At 42.8% G+C, this 21,377-nt stretch overlaps 1 protein-coding gene across 1 annotated transcript in view; it reads left to right on the forward strand.

Moving 5' to 3' along the window:
- The window catches only part of KCNU1 (potassium calcium-activated channel subfamily U member 1), an 86,622-nt gene that overhangs the window by 15,396 nt on the left and 49,849 nt on the right, over positions 1–21,377 (forward strand). The window contains exons 11-21 of the mRNA XM_065582464.1: positions 1,475–1,580; positions 2,021–2,103; positions 3,404–3,473; positions 4,310–4,457; positions 6,771–6,793; positions 8,817–8,905; positions 9,255–9,323; positions 14,665–14,751; positions 14,888–14,988; positions 18,048–18,098; positions 19,760–19,859. Coding sequence (XP_065438536.1) covers positions 1,475–1,580; positions 2,021–2,103; positions 3,404–3,473; positions 4,310–4,457; positions 6,771–6,793; positions 8,817–8,905; positions 9,255–9,323; positions 14,665–14,751; positions 14,888–14,988; positions 18,048–18,098; positions 19,760–19,859 — 927 coding nt within the window. The remainder of the gene's footprint in view (positions 1–1,474; positions 1,581–2,020; positions 2,104–3,403; positions 3,474–4,309; positions 4,458–6,770; positions 6,794–8,816; positions 8,906–9,254; positions 9,324–14,664; positions 14,752–14,887; positions 14,989–18,047; positions 18,099–19,759; positions 19,860–21,377) is intronic.

Genomic DNA, 21,377 nt, shown 5'->3' on the forward strand with positions numbered 1-21,377 from the left:
CACAGTTGTTTGGGGGAGCTAGAGGATACTTTTCTTGCCTGGTGGCTTTGGGCAAGGGAAGTCACATTGTGTAACTAATTAATGGGAAATAAGAGCAGAGAGTCATGTGAGACCTTCCCACCTTGGGAAGCTTTATGATAAAATCTTCTCTGTGCTAAATGTTTAATGAGAATAAAAATGTTCTCCTTTTTGAGTGTATCTTGCATTTTGGACTCACTCTATATGACACTCTATGACCCACCCAAGGATCTCTTGGAGCTATCTGGCAGAGGGCACAGGGGTAAATAAGGGTTACAGGGTCTGGTATCTACTTATTGTCAGAGAATATCATTGAATTTCTCTAGTGAAAGTCTATGTCACACTGCTCATCATAATCACAGAGACATGTCTGTATGTAAAATGTTAGGAGTTATGTATATACAATAAAATATTATATACAGTATATATTATATAATATTATATATTAAATTTTATTATTTATATATATATATATTATTGTATATACATAACTAGGTCTGTTAAGACAGGTCACCAAAAGGTGATACATATACTTCTGTCTGTCAGGGGGGAGGAGACATTTATCTCTCTCTGGCTGGCCATGTGCAAATTAAGTATTGCATGGTTCACAATGGATTCCCATTTACAGTCTGAGCAAAATGAGTGGGAGTGGGGAGGTGATTTTGACTCTGGAGCACTGATGGGACTGGAGCTGGGGTAATGCATGCAGTTCTGGCACCCACATTAATCTAGTGGAGAAAAGCATAATAAGAACCAGTAGTTGGAATTTAAAGCGAGACACATTCAAATTAGAAATGAGGCATAATTTTTTTATGGTGAGGATGATTAACCACTGGAACAAACTATTAAGGGAAGTGGTGGATTTTTCATCCCTTGTTTTCAAATCAAGACTGGATGCTTTTCTTGGCCTTAGCCAAACATAAATTATTGGGCTGAATACAGGGGTAATGGGGTGAAATTCTCTGGCTTGTGTTATACAGGATGATCTAGATGATCTCAACTTCCCTTCTGGTCTTAATATCTATTATTCTGCGAGGGAAGGTTGGGTCCCGTCTCTTGTATTTCGAGTAATAGTAAATGAGAGTGTGGAAATGAGTTAGGAAAATAACTGAGTTTAAGGGAAGGACGTGACCTGAAGCGCACAGGGAGGAGAGAAACGGACCTATGGTTCCACCTGGATGCAGATTACAGGATCAGGGCTTTAGCAAGTCTTGCTTTCTGCTTCTCATGCAGTACCCCATGCTGCAGAGTGTGGCTGCACTCATTTTAGTGGAATAGTACTTCTTTAAATTCCATAACACTTAGGCTGTATAAAACCTAAATTATGTGCCTTTGCTGATCTGCCAGTGTCCCAAAAAGGCACATAAACACAGGACATTTTTTTGGACAGGTCAAGAACACTGTTATTAGGGGCTGATCAGCCTTTTTCTTCTGTTCTGAATTTTTTATCATGTAGAACTCTTCCTAGTCTAGAGCTGGAAACTGTATTCAAATGCTATTCTGCTTATACCACTTTCTTCCACGGCTCTGCACTGAACTATGAAGATCTGAAGAGAGTTGCGGTAAGATTCCTTTTTCCATCCACCATTTTCTTTCCAGGAGTCACCATTTTGAAAATCCAGGCTCCAGCTGAGCTCCATCCAGCCAAATGGTTAGATTCTGCTACTACTAGCATTGATTAGAACCTTATTCAAGCACTCCCATGTATTTCAATGAAACAGTTTGCAGAGTAAGGTGCAACTCAGTGTGAAGAAGGAAACAAGAATCTAATCCTAAATGTTTGAGTTTAATGGATTAAGACTTAGAATGATGGAAAATGAAAATAAATGACAAAACTGAATTGGGACCAATAGGCCTTACAATAAGCATATAAAATGGTTCTAAGAAATGTAGCATTTATTGGAAAGTAGAGATTCTTGACAATAAGTCAGCTAAACACAGGAGATTATTGTACTTCATGTGGAATCAAACCCTGAGTCTGCTTTTCTCTCCTGAGAAACAGATGGGATCTGCAGATGCTTGTCTGATCCTAGCAGACACTTGCTCTTCGGACCCTTATGTTGAAGACACTTCCAATATCATGAGGTAGGGTGAGATCCTCCAGCATTCTCTTTCTGTATCTGAGTGATGTTAGCACCTGCAAACCCAATGAGTGGACACAGGCAGGAGCAGAATGTGTTTGCTGAGAAACCTGTGACAGGGTAAGCAGAACCCTTTTGTGTAAGAGGACCAAGGAGGCAGACAGTTCTCTAACCTCCCAAACCCCACAGTGGATGATGTTTTTGCTCTCTCACCCTCATGAATACTGTTGCAGCTCTCAAGGGGACAGGTACCTTTATCTCAGGTGGCCTCCCTTGGGCAGTGATTGCATTAGCTCTCACACAATAAGCGTGATTAGGCTTAGTCAGTACTTGTATGTGAGAGTCCTAGAGTGCATGTAGATGCTGTATTATCTGGTGCTGGTGATTCAGTAGGTGTGTTGCTCCTCTTCAGAATCATTACAGAAGTACTGTTCCGGCCCAGATTCCAAGCTAGATGATTATTTACGTTTTGTGTTTGTACAGTACCTAGCACAGTGGGGTCCTGGTCCAGGACTGGGGCTCCTCGGTGCTACTGCAATACAAATACATCATAGAATACTTGCTGTCCCCTGGAATCCCCCCTGCAGCTCTCAATGGATACAGATCTGATCAGGGGTGCTGGAACTATGGGTGCTGGGGGTGTGGCAGCACCCCCTGGCTTCAAGCGGTTCTCATCATATACAGGGTTTGCAGTTTTGTTCAATGGCTCTCAGCACCCTCCCTGGGTATGATTGTTCCAGTGCCACTGGGTATGGTTCTCCACTTCTTGTCTGATAACATTGTCAGGCACCGCTGCATTTCAATGGGGAGTGAAGTGCCTCCCCCGCTATAGTTGGAATATCAATTTGTTGCATTTGTAAAACATCATTTGTGGGAGAGGTACAATGGGAAAGTACTATATGAATTATTGTTCTCCCTAAGCCCACCTTCTCTTCCAGCACCAGACAGTGGGCGGGGAGGAAGCCTGGGGTTGGAATTATTCCTTTGCAGAATTCTAGATCTTTGTTTTCAGATAACAATTTTGCACACACAAAAATCAGAAACTGACTGTAGTTTCGCTGGAGGGTCCCCCAGAGTTGTCCCCACCCCAGTCCTGATTCATCCGCAGCAATGCGATCCAGCTCTGGATTTCATCATGTCCAACTGCTTCCACTCCTGTGGTCAGCTGCGACATCCCATATCCCTGGCAGGTCTCCATTCCCCTCTCGCTATGCTGTGAAGTAACCATTGTGGTGAGGCTTTGAGACCTGAGGGCATTTCACCCAGACAAGGCACATTAACCAACAGGTATATTTTTCATGCAGGGCTCTGTCTGTCAAGAATCACTATCCAAAGACGAGAGTCATTATACAGATAATCCAGTCTCATAAAAAGGTAGCCCAGTAGTTTTGTCAGTTTAATCTTATTCCTTTAGTGCTGCTCATCATGGGTGAAAGACTGGCCCCATTGAAATCTGTGACTAAGTTCCTATAGACTTCTATAAGACCAGGATTTCACCCCATAGATCTTCCTCCTTCCATTACTACCATATCAAGTGTGTCTGTTAATGTTACTAAATGATAATAACTGAATCTTCTTCTCTCGTGCACATTGTGTGCCATCAAAGGGGCATTGTTAGACTTTTTGTTTTAAAAATATATGTTTAGGATTTAACTCTGCATTGTGTGCTGTCCCCATCAGAAGTGTTGCTCAGTTGGCAGAAATTTATTTTTGCTCTCCAGCAAAGCTTCAAGTATTAGTCATAGCAAGATATGGGGGATCAAACTAGAAGGACAGTTAGTCTGATCCACTATGGCAAGGTGTGGGATCCCTACCGGGCTAGATTTCAGAACGATAGGAGCTAGGCCAGGATTTTCAAAAACAGTGATTTTTTTGGTGCCTCAGTGTTTTGGTGGCCAATGTGAGACCTCTTAAAGCTGCCTGATTTTCAGAAAGTGTTTAGCTCCTTTAAGGTTTTTCAGGTAGGGCACCTAAACCAAGTAGCATCCCAAATCTCTAGCCCCTTTTAAAAACTTTGGCCTAGAGCTGTTCACAATCTTCATTACTGGTTTTGTAAACATTTTTAGAATATTGTTATTTTGAAAATTTCAATAACTATTTTTTTCAAAATCAAAAAATGGAGACAGAAAAGGCAGTTTTTATTTTATAGGAACATCATGTACCTGCCTGTCTTGACCCTCACTTGTTTTCACTATCTTATGCTGAGACAGGTATACCTGGCAAACATCCCCAACTGGGACTGGAGGAGAGGAGACAGCATCATCTGTTTGGCTGAACTAAAACTAGGCTTCATAGCCCAGAGTTGCTTGGTCCCAGGCTTGTCCACACTCCTAAGACACCTGTTCATTAGGCAAAAGAGTACCAAGGTAAGCCCTTCACTTGTCCAAATAATGTGAATGACCACTGCAGGATCTTATCTGACAAGTGTGTGTCCCTCATTTTAGTGGAAGCTGTGCCTGGGAATTTTCAGGCTCATCTTGATCAAACTGGACTTAATCTGGCAGGGGAGACTAGATAATCTAATAGGCTATTTTTATGTAACACTTGAATGTAGTACCACAGGTCTGCAATAATGCTTTACAGCATGGTTAAAGGTCTGGATCCTGATTCTCCTCTCAAGCCAGTGTAGCTTTGCTGACTTCCCTGGAATTACCCCTGATTTGAACTGACTGATGTAAATGAGGTGAGAGTCAGTCCTGGGGTAGCTTTTCCATCCTGTGTAGTTAATACCCTGCTTCTCACGGTGCAGGATCTCTCTGTGCGCATTAATTTCCTGTCTTTGTTTTATTCTTACAGAGTTAGGCTATGTCTACGCCAGGGGTACTACAGCAGCACAGATTCAGCCCTGTAGCTATTCCACTGTCGTGCTGTAGTAAGGCTTCCTGCCATGATGGAAGGGGTTTTTCCATTGCTGTAGGTAATTCTCCACTCCAAGTGAAGGCAACTAAGTTGATGGGCGTATTCTTCCTTTGACCTAGTTGTGACTACACTGTGGGTTAGGATCAGCATAGCTACGGTGCTTAGGAGTGTGAACTTTTCATACCCCTGAGCACCATAGCTGTGTGTTTTTAAGTTTGTTTTAAGTGTTGACCAAAGCTTAGGGCTTGTCTACACAGCCCTGCAGTTCAGACAACAGGGGAATGAAAAGCAGTGTGCACCAAAGTGCTCTAGTATAACTCCCCCAATTGCACACTTTGGGTGTGAACCAAAAGGTAAACAGGACTACATTAATGTGAAGTAGGAACCTTTCAGTTCGTGCCCGCAGCATCCACATGGGGGAGATACGGCACAGCACTTTGGTGCACACTGCAATTCATACCCCTGAAGTCTGAGCTGCCAGACAGTGTAGACATAACCTTAGATTCAGCCTTTACAGAGGGACAGAACAAGGCCACTGAACCACTTACACCCTCCAAATAGAATTTAATTGGGGCTTAAGTGTGCACAGGACTTAGGTACTGTCTAGGGTTACCATACGTCCGGTTTTTCCCGGACATGTCCAGCTTTTCGGCAATCAAACCCCCATCTGGGGGGAATTGCCAAAAAGCGGAACATGTCCGGGAAAAATACCGGCCGGGCACCTCCTCTCCCGTGGCTGCTCTGCTCCTCCCCTGACTCAGACTTCGGCTCTGTTTAAGAGCCAAGCTGCCCGAGCCAGCGCTACGGGCTTCGGGCAGCCCCCGTGCCTCCGGACCCTGCGCCACCGGAGCAGAGCAGCTGGAGCCCGGGAGGGGAAGTGGCCGGCCGGCGGTTGGGGTCCGGAGGCAAGGGGGCTGCCCAAAGCCCGTAGCGCTGGCTCGGGCAGCTCGGCTCTTAAACAGAGCCGAAGTCTGAGTCAGGGGAGGAGCAGAGCAGCCGGAGCCGGGGAGGAGAAGTGCCCGGCCGGGGACGCAGGGTCCGGAGGCATGGGGGCTGCCCAAAGCCCTAGCGCTACCGGCTTCACAGGTTTGCCGGGCAGCCTCCAGACCCTGCGCCCCCGGCTGGGCGCTTCCCCTCCCGGGCTCCAGCTGCGCTGGGGAAGCGTCAGCCGCGACCGCAGGGTCTGGGGGCTCCCGGCAAACCGTGAAGCCGGTAGCGCTTGGGGAGCCCTTTTCGCGTGGCTGGGAGGGAGGAGGGGGAGTTAGGGCGGGGACTTTGGGAAATGGGCGGGGAATGGGCGGAGTTGGGGCGGGGCCGGGGTGGGAAAGGGGCGGGGCCAGGGCCCCGTGGAGTGTCCTCTTTTTTTATTTTTTAAATATGGTAACCCTAGTACTGTCCTTCTGCAAAAGAATGAATACTAACTAATATACTCTCCTGATCTGTCCCTATTAAAGAAGAAAAATTAACAAGTAAGTTATTAACTTTTCAGTACACAAAATTGCTCGCAATTCTTAAAGCCAATGCCGGAAGATGTAATAAAAAGAAATAACTGTCAGGCATTACATTATTTAGAGAAGCCTGATGTTTCCTCATGCTGCAATGGATATGTTTTTACTATCACCTAGTGGCCGTTTGAGATGCCTTCCATAAGTGGCTTCTATACTAATTGAATTTTCCTCTATTCTAGATTAGAACAGTGGCAAAAGAATTATACCATTTCTGACTTCTGATACTTTTCATTCACAGGTTTTGCTTATACAGATTAAGTGAATGGAATATGAAATAAATATAGGTCTGGTTCATACACAAAAGTTGTACCTAAAACTTGTTGGAAGATTTATGACTAAACATATTTTCATCAAAATATGCTGTGTCATCAAAGCCAAAATGTTTTGAAAAAATTAATTGATTTTTGACAGTTTTGATGGGAAGGTTTCTAATGTGCAGGGTTCTCTGCTGACCAGAGAAAAAGAGAGACCCACATTGAAAACCTGATGCTTTGCATTGGAAAACAGATGTTTTGACACAATTCAATTTCACAAAAAGTTGAGAAGGTTTTCGTTTTGTTACAAAGTGGAACAAAAACAAATTCTGAAATCTCATGTTGCAAAACAGAATTGTCGTCCTGTGGCCTGCTTTAGTTCTTTAACTATACTGGGATAATTAAAGTTGAATAGATACAACACCTCTAGCAGGGATGCTGTTGTATTGGTATAAATGTTTCCTTAGGTATGCTGGTATAAGCACTATTTTTTTATTTGCTTATATATGGCATGAATAAATACAGATTTACAGGTCCTAGCATTCAAATTTATCACCTTATATGACAAGGATAAATCATGCATGCACATTGCACATCAAAGTTGTGAAATGGGTTACAAATGCAATAAAAAATAAGGGATTCAAAAGATTAATAAATGGAAGGGGTGGGCCGCCGAAGACGCTCCTCGCCTGGGGCACTGTTTGGTCTAGAGCTGGCCCCATACTAGCCACTTCAGCTTCTGCTTTCTTCGGTGGAATTTTTGGTGCTCTGCATTTCTCAAAACCAAGCCCAAGGTTTCTCTAATCGAGCATCCCGGAACAGAAGCACTCACAGTTAGTAGCCACTCTTAAAAATCTGGAGTCTACATAAAATTATTTTAGTGTGCAGCAACATGGACTGTACATAAGCTAGTAAGACAAGTGCATGGCTCCTGGATGTAATACAGTATCTTTTCTACTAGTCACCTTTTTAAAAAATTATTTTTGCCTTTTCCTTCCAAAAAAAAATCGTATATGTGATTTATCAAGTGACAATGGAATTCAGGTTAGATATAAGGAAGCGGTCCATTATCAAACAGTAATTATGGCCATGGAATAAATTGCCCAAGATATTAGTTAACTATTATTAACTGTTCAAGCTGGTTAGGAAATTTTCTTTCCTGCAAAATTTTTCAGTTGTTTAGTTCCCGATCAAAATTTCTGTTTTTCTGGTTGCCAGAAAAACAAAAACAAAATTAAAAAACACTTTTTTTTATTTTGTTCTAGGCAACCCTGGAAGTCTTTGACAATCAGCATTTTTTGCCAAAATTTCCATTTTGTCAACAAAGCCATTTTCCATTTAAAAACAAAAAAACAACCTTTTCATCAGAGAATTTTCAAACAGCTTCTTAATTGTTTTTCATGGTGATGGGTGGCAGTATAAAACCCTAAGGACTTCTTTGCACTAGAAAATTTTGCTATTTTAACTATACTGGTATAGTTAAAGCAGCATCGCCCGTAGGATGGACACAGTTATCCTGGTTTAAAGAGCCTATACTGGTATTGCTTATTCCAATTGAGGAACCAAAATAAGCAATAATGATATAAAGCACCTTTATAGCAGTATAATTGCCCCTACACTATGGCTTTTACAAGTATAACTATGCCAGCAAAAAAAAAAAAACCTAACCAACATACTTACATCACTAAAACTCTTAAGAGAAGACCAGCCCTACAATAGATAGGTAAACAGAGTAATTGTTATTGCAAAGTAAAGGAATTTTTGCTCAAAATTATCAGACTCTGGAACTTCTTTGTATATTTTCGTCATTATGTGACTTTCTCCATTTTTAGTCCTGCTAAACAACCAGCCTCAATTAATGTATGAGTGTGAAGCGTTCAGATCACTTATGGTTTAACTTGGCCCATTATTCTAAGTGCTGCTCATGTGGCTGCTGCAGTAGCCAGTGGGTGTCACTGAATTCTAGTAACTGTCAGGGTTGCCGCACTAATATATAATCGTGGCCAGAGGCAGCCCAGTATTACACTGCCTCTTTCGCAAAACAACATTTGCGCCATGGTTATTTGTTTTAGGTGAAGAGAAAAGGCCTGCGGCACAGGAATGTTTTTGACGGCAATGACTACAAAGTGATGACTCATTGGCTCTCCAATGATTTTGTGGACATGACTTTTCCAGACGTTTGCCGGTAGGTAGGACAGAGTTCACTGTTACTTCCCTGCTTCCCTTTTGAAAGTCAATCCAGAATAAGGTAGGGTGTAAATTTAAAGTGAATTAACTATTCCTGATTAACTTCATGTGTTGGAAGCTCTTATTCCAGAACCAGAACATCACCCATGGAATTAATTAGGAATAGCTATTCTGGAATAATTCTGTGTGTAGATGAGCTATTAGGGCCTTAATTTGATTTCACTTAATTCACTTCCAAAGTGAATTAAGATGAGCTGAATAAGGACACTCTAATTCTGAATAAAAGTGTTCACAAGGGACTTAATGCAGTTTAACCAATCCACTTCAGGCCTGTTTCCTTTCCCCAGGCTCTGCTTTGTGAAGCTGGACCTTGTGCTGCTCGCAATTGAATTCAGATCTGGCGTTCATGAAAACAGGTGACTAGCGAAGCTGCTGATCTATTTCTTTTAACAAGAACTTGTCTATGTAGTAACCATTTCCAGCCCCCTTTGGATGAAATTTGTCCCTGGGCAGACAGCTAGCACAAAGTCTTTGCATAACATACACTCCACTTCAGCCCTATTTTGAAGACATATGTGAGATTAGTCTTTGGGCTGGTCAAATGCAAAGGGATGAATTTCACCCCATATGATTAGTTTCCTCTTCACCTCCAGGATGATCAGCAGAAGAGGCAAATGAACTTCTGTTTTCATTGTCCACTCCTGTACTGAAGTGACTGCCCGTCAGGGCCGGCTCTAGGTTTTTTGCCGCCCCAAGCAAAAAAATTTTTGGCTGTCCCCACCCCAGCCCTGGGCTCCCCCCCCTGCACCCTCCTGCTGCCCTAGCCCTGGGCTCTCCCCCCCCCTCCCCCCCACCCGCACCCCCTGCCGCCCCAGCCCTGGGCTCTCCCCCCACCCCCCCGCACCCTCTGCCACCCCAGCCCTGAGCTCTCCCCCCCACACCCCGTGCTGCCCCAGCTCTGGGCTCTCCTCCCCGCCACCTGCACCCTCCTTCCGCCCCAGCCTGGGTCACTGGTAACTTGCTCCCAGGGTGGGTCATTCAGCAGGAATTTTGGATGTGCACAGAACACAAACAGGATTGGTTCCCATATGGTTACAGAACTGCAGTAAAGTGGAACAATTTTCAGCTTGTGTGATTGGAGGATATCTGGATGCATATTATAAGACTGTCCTCCATAAATGAGGAAAAGTTGAGGTGCCTTTATTATTCTTTTGTTCCACTCTTTTTGTTTCTATGGGGTATTTGCCAATGCAATATCACTGTCTTCCTTTTAAACAAATAAAACTTAAAAAAAAAAGAAAAAAAAAGGCAATGGCTGTTGAAAATAGCAATTCCAGTCCTAAAAACCACTGGGAAGCATTTCTTGCTCAATTTTATCCTACTTTTTCTACAGCAAGTTACAGTGGATCAGTATATTTGATTTGGGAGAAATGAAGTAACAGCTGCCCAAATTGAGCTTGAGCACTCCTAAATTTTGAGGTGTTCAAATCTGGCAGGCAGATGCTAGATTCCCTTTCTGAATATTAGCTAAATCTGGAAAGGAAAAGTCAATTTCTGCTTCCATGGCTCAGAAGTGGAAATCTTCCTCGTGCCTGGTACTGTATCTAAAGCTGCCCAGGTCCAGTAGAGCCTCCCCTCCCTTACTTTTCATTTTAAATTCTAGTGGGATCCACATACCTCCCTTGCTTAGGCTTCAGATAGAGAGGTGCACTGTCCATTTAGTCCACCCAATTCTTTCTTTGGGGGCTGCAAGGTGAGGTCATATCAGTATCACTAATCCAGTCTGGGGATGTCTTCTGAAGGGGGTATCTGGGCCAAAGCCTTCTACTCCTTGGGCATACTTGTTCCCCATTCACAGTGCCACCCCGCTCTAGCAGTGAGCTCTCCATTCAAAGCAAGTTGCAGCATGAGGTTTCAGCTACCATACTCCCTCCCCCTCCCTTTCCTGTTGATAGCGGCCAAGGGAATGCTGGGAAATGTAGTTCTTTCCCAGCTCCAGGGCTGGCTCTATAGGCAGGGAGCTAACCAAGGAACTACAGCGCCCAGGGCCCCCTGTTGGTTCTCAGCGCCCAGGCTGGATACCTGCCGGCTGCCGCCCCTGCAAATGGGCTGCCCCAAGCACCTGCTTGCTTTGCTGGTGCCTAGAGCCGCCCCTGCTGCCCGTTCCCCAAAGAAGAATGGATCCTGCTTTGGATCTGGGTGACTCTCTTCCCCATCATCCTCTCAGATCTAATCATCAATAGTGTATCATGATTTTATACAGCATTTTTCATCCATAGATCTCAAAAGACTTTACAACAGAGGTCAGAGTCATTATCCATATTTTATGGATGGGTAAACTGAGGCAGAGATGTGAAATGACATCCTCAAGGTCACTCGGCAGGCCAGTAGCAGAGCTGAGAATAAAACCCAGATCACTTCATTCCTAGCCTTGTACTCAATCCATGAGGCCACACCACATCACATGTTACTTGATAGTACAGACTGAGGTAGTATCAGGAGGAAGTGGCTCTAAAAGCCTCTGAACAGTTCAAACTCAGGGAGCCCTCAGTGGAAGACACAGCATTTCCTGCAAGGGGCTGAGTAGAACAGGTTGAAAATGTTTTTGTGCAGAGAAAAACACTATTTTGTTGAAAATGAATGTTTTACTAAAATGTATTGGTTTTGGCAGAAATGTTTCTCAAGCCCAGGATGGACTATAAGAGCGGGACCTTCCCCAGAGCAGCCAATTGCTCAGTAGTTAGCTAACTCACCTGACTCGTTCACCTGCTGATTTATTGCTTTTAACAAGGACTCAGCTCAGAAATACCAATCCCAAACCACTTTGGATGAAATTTGCCTCTGGACGGAGAGCTAGCACAGGGCCCCTGAACTACTTAGGATATGTCTATAATGCAAAAAAAAAAAAAACACCTGCAGCAAAAAGCTCAGGTCTACAGACTTGGGCTTGTGGAGCTTGTACTTTAGCGTTAAAAGTAGCCAAGTACATATTCCTGGTCGAGCTGGAGCTTGCGCTCTGAAACACGATGAGAGGGTTGGGTCTGAGAGCCGGGGCTCTAGCCCCAAAGGGAACATGGCTATCTTTAGAGACATCACATCCGCCCAAGTTTATAGACCCAGCCTCTGAGACTTGCTGCCATGGTTTTTTTTTTAATTTTTATGTATGTATTTATTTATTTATTTTTGAAGTGTAGATGTATCCTTCAATCCTGCTTAAGCCATGTTGCAAGACTTAAGTGAGACTCACTTGGGATATGACCTAGGCTCAAGTTCCTGATCTACAATAGGGATTAGAACCGGAGTCCTCCACATCCCAGTTGAGTGTGCTGGCTCTTCTGGGACAAGTTTCTTGCTTTTTTTTTTTTCTGTTTTTGCAAAGAATTTCAAAAGGTTTTGGTTTCACTCCATGTTGGAATGAAAACAAATTTTGTAATCTCCGGATTTTTTTCCAGCCAGCCCTGCTACTGAGCACTCTCATCTCCCACTGGCTTTATGGCAGATGAAGACTGGCAGCACTTCTTAGGTTCGAGCACAAAGAGAGTTGTGGTTTTCTTTGTGTTGAGGGAGGAGGGAAGGTCCCCTGAATCAATATGTGACTTCCTCTCTATAGCACAATTATACAATAATGACTGGCATAGTGGCCCTTTTCCCAGCCAGTACAAGACCACGATACCAGGGACATGACAATGATGACCATGGACAGAGACAGGCACATGAAAACAGGAAGTGTTCAGCATATTAGGCCTCACTTCATGGTCTTAACTGGAATCTCATGTGCAAACTGCAGATGTTTCACCTTGATTTGGGGTGACCCAGCTCAATCTGAGCCCATTTCTTTCCATCACTAATAAAAACACTTCCCTAGGTTTTAACCTCAGAAGTTGCCAAGGTTCCTCAACTCCATGAAGTGTGGTCACAAAGGTATAGTCTGTCAGTGCTGAAAGCAGAATCTGCTAAAATCTGAAGCTGATCTGGGCCAGAGCCAGATAGTAATCCCTAACTGCTCTAATGATGAAATGCAAGACACACTAATGGGGATGCTGGAATTGGCTGAGAAAAGGGGAATAAGCCAATGCTGCAGATTTTAGAAAACATTACGAAATTATCCAGAAAACAGCAGTTAATTAAGTGCAATTATTTTTTTCTGCCTTTGTAAATGAAGTGTCTCCGTGTTTTGGGGAAACTGCTGAGAACATGAAAAGAAACACAGACAACAAAACAAAGGGATAGAGGAGAGAGAAAACTGCTAAAGATACCACAGGACTGATTTCCAGAGGTGCTGAATGCTCACAACTGTGAAGTCAGTGAATGTCATGGGTGCTTAGCTCCACTGCAAGTCAGTCCCTGGGTGAATCTGGTGCTTCTGGCATCTGTAGGGAAATAATGGGAATGAGAAAGAGATGACGAGGGGGGAAACTCTTTGGGGCAGAGACCATCTTTCTGTTCTGTGTTGGTACAGAACCTACCACAATGGGGGCCTTGGTCCATGGCTGAGGCTTCTAGATGCTGCCACAATAATAATAATAATAATTAATAAGGAATATGTTTTTCTTCTGACTCAGTTGTTTGTTCATTAGTAACTGAGCAACTAAAGAGGAGAAGGAGCTGAGGGGAGGGGTCCTCTTCCTTTCTGGGTGGGAAGTGAAAAAGATGAATCCTTATGTGGCTGTTCCCTGCTCCAGCTGTACTGCCAAGACCCATTAAAACTGGGTTGAAATCAGTAGGATGTTAGGATGTCACTGGTACATCCAGCAGCTGAGCAGCTCTGCCTAACTGCATCTGATAAATTTAGTAACACTGCAGGGGGATTCTACCTAGATGTACCTAGTACTTATAGCAGCACAGCAGGTGCATGCTCTCTGAATGTGCCTGGGATGTCCAGGTGTCTTTTTCCGGGATGTAATAGTATGTTTAGCAACGCAGCAGGTGCATTGAACCTGCACATCCCTAATATATTTAACAGCACAACGGGCATGCTTCAATGGAAAGTATTTGGCATTCTCATCAACACAGTGGGTGCACCTGGATCTATCTGGAATATTCAGCCACTGCAACTAGACTATGAATTTATCCATTACATTAAAATAAATGTTTTTAAATTGTTTGGAGAATGAAAAGAGTTGTTTCCTATAAACTTAACAATCTAACAAACATTTTAAAAAGATTTTAAAAACATTTTAAAAAACATTATTATATTGCGGTAATTATATGAAAATTGGTCTTGTCATTAAGATATTAGATTGGGACTCAGGAGATTGGGGTTTGAGTCGTGGCTCTTCCACAGATTCCCCACGTGTCCAGAGGCAAGTCAATCTCTCTGCTTCAGTTCCCCATCTGTAAAATGGGGCAAATAACACTTCACTTAATGACAGGGGTGTTGTGAAATTTGAACACAACAGTCATAGTGAGGTGGTGTATAAGTGCCTCGTACACTGTAAGGTAATAAGGGACCATTATGACCATCTACTCTGACTCCTTGCAGAACACAGGCCAAAGAAACTCACCTAATCGATGCAGACGATTGGAACAATTTACTGAGGGTTGTGGTAGATTCTCCATCACGGAGAATTTTTAAATCAAAGATTGGCTGATTTTTCCAAAAGATCAGCTCTAGGAATTGTTTTGGGAAGTGTTATGGCCTGTGTGATACAGGAAATCAGATTAGATTATCAAAATGATCCCCTTTGGCCTTGGAATCTGTGAATGGTAATTTACCTTGTTTGTTTGTTTGTTTGTTTCCAAACTGTTTTCCAATAGCATCCTGGTAAACCCATCTGCACAGATAAAGCTCCATCGAAACACAATAGGCTTTTTTATTGCCAAATCCAAGGTGGAAGTCAAAAGGTAACTTTCCATACTATCCTACAGTAAAATAGTTCTAGAAAAGTAGAGCTTTCAAGAGTTAACAAATGTATTTGGATCTCTTCCTCCACTCCGCTAAATTTAATCCAATTTCTCCCCATTTGCTTTTGTTGCTCAGGGCTCATTTTTACTGTAAAGCCTGCCATAGTGATATTGATAATCCAAAGCTGATTAAAAAATGTCACTGCAGAAGCAGATCTCGGACAAGATCCTTTTCAGGTAACGTTCTGTTCAGACTGGGTTTCCGTTAGAGGAAATAGGAAGCAACTAGCTAATTCATACCTGATTCTTAGGTTATTGAGCCATCCTCTTTATTCTGTCTGTGAAAACATAGGTTTGAACATTACCCTTTATCCTTCTGAAAGATTGAAGCTGAATTGCATACAATTTATTGAGTGCAGATCTTTCAGACGAATTCTCAGAAGACCTTTAGATCCCATCTACTCTGACTGGACAGTAAAGGTTCCTGTTGCATTTTTATAAGAGCCACATCTCCTTTGCCAGAATTTCCCCTATGCACATTGTCATACTTTGCATGGGCTGCTGCTCTTTAACTCCAGAACTGGAGTCTGGGGCAATTGCATCTCATTGGTGCTAGATGCGTATAGTTTGTGAGGTGCTTTGGTTTGAAAGGTGCTACAGGATAAACCCAGAGGTCCTTACTCAGTTTGTACTCAATTCCTGCTCAGGCAAAACTCTCATTAAAGTCAGTGGGAATTACCCTAAGTAAAGGTTGAGTATGACAATGAGTAAGGATGTCAAGATATTACTCTATATAAGATACTATCATCATCATAAGACTAGGAAATAATAAAAATGAAGGCAGCAAAGATGTATTTGAGGTTGAGCAAGGAGGTATTATAAGATTTAAGGAGTTTAGGCTAAAAATTGGGAACGCATAGATTGGATGGGAAAAACTCCTATTCACGATAATGTCAGTGCAACAGTGGAATGGCTTCATTCCCATCCCACCCCAAATTCCCTGGCACTGGAAATGGGATGTACAGCCTTTCAGTAATATGTCACCTGCTGAAATCTACCCCAAGTAGTAAGTACAAAGTCTTTCAGTCCATTGGTTCTTCATTGGCTTACGTGAATGATTTGATGGATCTCAGTTCATTCCTTAGTGGATACCTGTCCATGCCAAAATGTACATCACTTTGGTCATTACTAATTAACACCCTTCTTGCTTCATAGATTCATGGAGTTCAAGGCTAGAAAGTACCATTACATCATCTAATCTGACCTTCTGTACATACAGGCCATTAAAATTCACCCACTTATCTCTATATTGAGCTCAATAACTTGTGTTTGACTAGAGCACAACTTGTATTATACCACCACAACCAGAAAGGCCATGGAACTGTGATACTCTCCTATTCTCAAAAAGTGTTCTCCTCAGAATAATGTTGAGCTCCGTTTTGGTGGCCCTCTGGAGCACCCATGCACAGCAGCTATACATACTGCCTGAAATTTTCAAAAGCAGTCTAATGGAAGAGTTGTGTCTAAATCCCCTAGTTTTAGTGAAGAATGTATATGTAAATCTAGACTGTTTTGAAATTCTCAGCCACTGTGTCTGTGCCTTGGATATAAGACTTTTGCTGTACACAGCTGTCAGTCAGGTATCTTTCATCAGCACTCAGCAAATTCACACACACAAAATATATATTTTAAATTAAATCTCCTTTCAGCAGTAGATGGCAGCCAAGCCCCATTATTAAATGTCTGGCTGAAGTGCACAAGGCTGAGATAAAGGAAAAACTCATTCATAGAGAGTCCTCAACAAAACAGGCCATATGAACAAACACAAGCATGCTGACACCTGGAGGATTCCATGTAGGAATGTCATTTATAAAGAGAAATCGTAGCCCATTTTTCAGTCCCACATACTTATTAAAATAGATGCAACTAAAGTCCCCCAAAGCCAGCTGATTCCCAGACAGAAGCTTCTGTATAATACAAAAACATCTCAAAAAGAGTCATCAAGAGACAGATGGACAGACATTGACACTGTAAGAGCTCTCACACCTGATGGCTTTTCCTTTTCCTTCCTGTGCAATTTAAGGCAGTTGGATGAAAGGGCAAGATGGGAATTTAATATAAATGTAGCCTGATAAAAAACAATTGTTTACAGTTCTGCACCAGATAGACTGCAGGGAAACATGTGCTTCAGAGAGATCGAAGTATTACCAGACATAAGAACTTGCTGTCAGTTCCCCCTAGCAAGGGTCCTGATTTGTATTAGTTGAGAATCTGGCCTTATGTGAATTACACAGGGAGTCTGTGGCAAAGCCAGCAATTGAACCCAAATCTCCTGGCATACAGTCAAATGCCTTAACTTGAAGACCATCTTTCCTCAGACTCAGAGGTTTCTCAGATGACTGTTTCTCCTGAAGCTAGTTAGGCTGTTTTTATACCATATCTGTCTTGGCTTACCATACTTTTATTAAGCCTGATCTCCTGTAAAGGCTGACAGCTGCATGCTGTGCCCTCAGAGAGCTGTTTTCTTTCCCACCCACCTCCTGGAAAACAAATCCCCAGATAAGGAAACATCAGTCACTTGGATAAACTGAGACAGGACACTGTAAGTAAATAGAGGCTGGTAGAATGGCAGGTAGAGCTATCTTGTTACCAGGAGTAAATGCACCTGCTTCTAACACACCTGTGTGGTACAATTGCTACTTATTAAAGTTGACAAATGGCCCATGCAAAAAAATGTTCCTTTTCTGCCAGGTATATGTTTCAACGCATGAGACCTGATGTTGTAACTCTTCCCAAACTGTTCTAATCCAACTGAAAGAAGGAAATAAAGGTTTCCCCTATCAGGCTGTGCAATGAAGAGCTATGCAGGTCTGAATGCCTCTTCAGGCCAAGTTCCACCCACATACACACATGGGACATTTTTGGACACACGTAACGTAGAGATCTTTGCTGAGCCTCCTGTCAGGCTCTGACAGTCATAGGAATGTAGAGTAGAAAGGCAGGCGGCAAGACAGAGACTCTAAGAAGCAGTGGGCCAAATCTTGAGACCTTTGCACAGTTGTTACTCAGCAGGAAGGACCTCAGGATTTGCCAAGAGAGGATTAGATGGAACATCAGTTTATTCAGAGAAATGATACTCTAGTGGTTAGGGTGCTAGTCTGTGACTTGGGAGGCCTAGGTTAATTTCCCTGATCAACTGCCGACTCCCTGTGTGACACTGGACAATTCACTTGATCTCTCTGTGCCTCACTTCTCCATCTGTAAAATGGACATAATAACACTGCCCTTTTTCACAGAGTCCTGTGAGGATAAAAAGGTTCAAGACTGTGAGATGATCAGACAATTGCGTGAGTAATGGGGTCCATATAAGTGCCTAAGACAGATTCACTTTTCCCTCTATGACTTTTATTTCTAATCAGGCAGAAGAGATTGTCTGGAGCTCTTTCTCTAATCTAAGTGTAACTCACCAATGATGAGCATCCCCCACTCTCTTCCCACAAAATGCAGTTGAACACCCAGGCATAACAGGCTGTGCAAATGTGTATTATACCATAGGACCTAAGGGCTTGTCTACATGGGGACAGTAAAGATATGTCTACACGGAGATTATACTGGCCTAACAAGTTTTTTTTGTTGGTGCAGGAACACCACCTTCCCAAATGAAGTTAGCTGTGCTGACGGAAGTCATCTTTCATAGAGATAGTTGTGTTTACACTGGGGATTATGTTGGTATAGCGATGTCAGTCCGGGGTGTGGTTTTTTTTTTCACACCCCTGATCAACATAACTATGCAGTTATAACTTTTTAGTGTAGACCAAGCCTCAAGAAAGTTAATCTGAATTACCTTTAAAATGGATTAGTTGAACTAAATCTAATTAAATCCATGTGGACAGTCTGATGCAGAATTATAAAGTGGCCTTAATTTGGTTGATTTTATTTCACCTTGGAAGTGAATTAAACTAAACTGAGCAGGCTACGTCTACACAGCTCCATGGTGTGAACTGGAGGGGTGTGAATGGCAGAGTGCACTGAAGAGCTGTGCTCTAACTGCCCCAGGTGGATGCGGTTGGGGTAAACTGAAAGGTACCTTGTTCATGTTAACATAGTCCTCCTTCAAACTATACTATAGCGTATAGTATGCACATGACAGCCATATACATGGCCAATACCCCATAACTACCAGTTAATGCAGTCCTCTTTCAGACAGGACTTTATTATGATAAACAATGTACCTTTTAGTTCACACCAGCAGCGTTCACGTGAAGCAGTTAGAGTGCAACACTTTGGTGTGTTCTGCAATTCATACTCCCACAGTTCACACTGAGTTACGGTATAGACAAGCCCTGAGTTAAGGCCCCTTTAATTCTGAACGAGCATGTCCACACAGGGTTTAACAAATCCACTTTAAATTCACACCTTTGTTAATTCAGATTACTTTTCCTGAGTGTCCCTACGCAACAAGCCCTTAGTGCATGGTAAAGATATTCACCTTTCAATGAATAAGACAACTCAGCCAATCAAAAGGGAGTCGGGTTCAGATCCCTGAATCAAAGACACTGGAAAAGTCTGATTTAATCCAATGGTATATAGCTTGGAGTTTGCATTACCCAAGAATAAATGGGAGGGTCACCTGTTTTGGGGGGCAAAACTTGGCAGTTTTGAGTGAGTTTTACTTTTAGTTTTTTGGTTTATATGAATCCCCTAAAAACCACAAACAAAAAGATTTATTTGAACAGCCCTTTGGAATGAAATCATGAGTCGTATGTAGTATTAGTCATGTATAAGGTTATCATGTACATACTATACACGTACACCATAATATAATACTGTGCTTTATTAGCTGTGTAGTTGTTTGGCTAAGCAATTACCCAAAGCCCCATTCTCAAGCATTTGTTAAGCCCCTGCAGAACTCTCATATGGCGCGGTGGCCACTTGCAATCAGCATATAAATACAACCAAGGGATATATAAAGAGAGGTAAATTCCTTTTCACTGCCTTTTTTTTTCAGACAAGCTGAGGATTCCTCAAGAAACACTGTACCTTCCAGACCAAGAGCCAGTAAAGTCGATGTCTCTTGGGGTTCTTCCTGTTTCAGGTATCACTGCCAGGTAAGAAATTCAGAACTCTTCTTGGTCTTGCTACTGCAGTGAATATTTGTGTGGGAGATGAGAATGGCAGGTGTTTTCTTTCAGGATGGAATTAAAAACCCTTTGCACCTACTACTTTTTGTGACATTGCTACTGGTTTTGATTGCAATAGATGGTTTAATGGCTCCTCCCTGCCTTGATTAATTGAATGGCCTCGTAGAAGCTCAGTTCAACCCTACACACATCCAGCTTCTCAGTCCATCAACCCATACTCTCCTCAAAGGGCTCAATTCTGCAAGATGCCAGGCATTCTGAACTCAGCACCTGACAAAAAAGTGCTCAGCACCTTGCATGCCTGGAAGGTTTAGCAAATCTGGACTCTGGTGCAGCATGGGAAAAGGATGATATAAAGCTGAATGGCTTTGAATCCCAGAGAACCCCCTGACAGCAGTCCCACTTGTCTAACCTAAGCACCAGCCTGAATCAGTCTGCTGACCATAGTGGTGGCAGTACCACCAGGGGAGACCTTCCCAGGTTTCACAGTCTAAATTCCTCCAGCTGTCTCCACTGGATATATGGTCATCAGAAGAATTTGAACATGGGCACCACACTAGAGACCTCTCCTGCAGGGATTAAGAGAGTCACTCCAGTTAAACTAGATTGTGCTACCTCTTACTCACATTGAGTAGTACTTACCTTCCCAAGCAGCCCTACTGACCTTCAGTGGGACTGCTTATTGTGTAAGATGCTACTCAGCCAAGTAAGGGGAATCACTATCTGATACTTAGCTGGCAGCAGTAGTAGGCTGTTATACTGTGATGAACCATGCACTAGCGGGGGATGGAGCACATATTGGCCAGAGTTGTTATACAAGGACTTGTGGGGAGTACACAAGATCCTGGCAGGGGAGGAACACACATGTCCATGCCCATGCGTGATTTTGCTTAGTCATAGCAGGAAAGTCCATTAAGTGTAGATCAGCGTCTTCCATTGTGAGTTAAGTATTCTTTAATGGGCCATTCACTTGAATAGTTCCTTCACAATGTGCTGGCTAAATACCATGTGGGTGCTACCCAGAAGCAATCAATACATGCATAATCATAGCATAATCATATTAAGCAAATCATAACTTTTCCATTGACACCTTACTTGACACACTTTGTATAAGATTTGTTGCAATTATATAACAGTGGTAACAACAATGATCTACATGGTCATATTTTAATCAGATATCGTCACACAATGTTTGTCACTTTCCTTCTACAAAGGCTTGAGATCTAAGTCGGTTAACAGTTCATGAACACCAGAGACCTGGAGAAAACAAATCTTAATAAATACCCCCCCACACACACACACACACACACACACACAATCCTTTTGTCTGTTTTGACAGCAAAGACAAGCATTGGCATAACAAAAACTCCAGGGTCTCCTCTGGGTAGCTTTGCAGCTCGGCAGCTGTCCCCAGCACTTACATAGGATCAGAACAATAAAACATTGTTCATTGCTCCTGCTCTACAACCAGTTAGGTCAGTTGTA

Source organism: Chrysemys picta, chromosome 2 (genome assembly GCF_011386835.1).
Source record: "Chrysemys picta bellii isolate R12L10 chromosome 2, ASM1138683v2, whole genome shotgun sequence".
NCBI classification, from domain to species: Eukaryota; Metazoa; Chordata; order Testudines; family Emydidae; genus Chrysemys; species Chrysemys picta.